General features: G+C 55.5%; 1 protein-coding gene across 1 annotated transcript in view; it reads left to right on the top strand.

Moving 5' to 3' along the window:
- Positions 1–1,051, top strand: part of GPRC5C (G protein-coupled receptor, class C, group 5, member C) — a 5,685-nt gene that overhangs the window by 754 nt on the left and 3,880 nt on the right. Inside the window, exon 2 of the mRNA XM_015570520.1 lies at positions 2–412. Coding sequence (XP_015426006.1) covers positions 2–412 — 411 coding nt within the window. The remainder of the gene's footprint in view (position 1; positions 413–1,051) is intronic.

Consider the following 1,051-nt stretch of genomic DNA (forward strand, 5'->3'; position numbering starts at 1 on the left):
ATCTACGTCATGCTGCTGCTGCTGGGCGCCTTCGCGGGGGCCTGGCCCGCCCTGTGCGGCCGCTTCAAGCGCTGGCGGAAGCACGGGTTCTTCGTGCTGCTCACCACGGCCGCCTCCATCGCCATCTGGGTGGTGTGGATCATCATGTACACCTACGGCAACCGGCAGCGCAACAGGCCCACCTGGGACGACCCCACGCTGGCCATCGCCCTGGCCGCCAACGCCTGGGCCTTTCTCCTCTTCTACGTCATCCCGGAGGTGTCCCAGGTGACCAAGGCCAGCCCGGAGCAGAGCTACCAGGGGGACCTGTACCCCACCCGGGGCGTGGGCTACGAGACCATCCTGAAAGAGCAGAAGGGCCAGAGCATGTTTGTGGAGAACAAGGCGTTTTCCATGGACGAGCCAGCCTCGGGTAGGTCCTTTTTCCTCCACGTCGTTCACTGCAGGACTGGGGGCTGGTCTGGAGCCAGGTCCCCGAGGTTTACCCGTGGTGTTCTGCCTTAAACTCCCTTCGTTCCATTTCTTTAAAAAAAATGTGTTTTTTTTTTTTACTGTAGTCAGTGTAACTCACGAATATATTTTCAACGTAAAAATCTCAAACATTACAGAGAAACAAAATTTCTCCCAACTGTTTCTCCCCAATTCCTTCCTGTTCATCCCCAGAGCTGACTGTCGATTGGTATTTTAGCTGCACGTGCCTCAGTTTCCTCATCTGTAAAATGGGGATGATACAGATCCTGCTCCAGAGGATTCTGATGAGGACTCATTAATGCGCGGGAAGGCGCGCTGGGAGCACGGGCCGTCAGCTGGGCGTGTTACTGTTATTTTATTCTGATCGTCATTATCCCTCTGGAACTGGTTTTCCTCTTACGTACCGCCCCCTACTCATCCTGGTTTCCTTTAAAATTCTTGTCAGTTGATTTTTCCCTTTTTGATTAAAGCATTCATGCCCCGTCCAGGCTAAAGCAGCCCCCCTGTCCCGCGGCTGCTCCCCGAGCTCCTGCCCAGGCCCCATTAATGGGACAGGCAGAGCCCAGCTCTGGGTGGTCCG

This window comes from Myotis davidii, unplaced genomic scaffold (genome assembly GCF_000327345.1).
Source record: "Myotis davidii unplaced genomic scaffold, ASM32734v1 scaffold172, whole genome shotgun sequence".
Classification (NCBI taxonomy): domain Eukaryota; kingdom Metazoa; phylum Chordata; class Mammalia; order Chiroptera; family Vespertilionidae; genus Myotis; species Myotis davidii.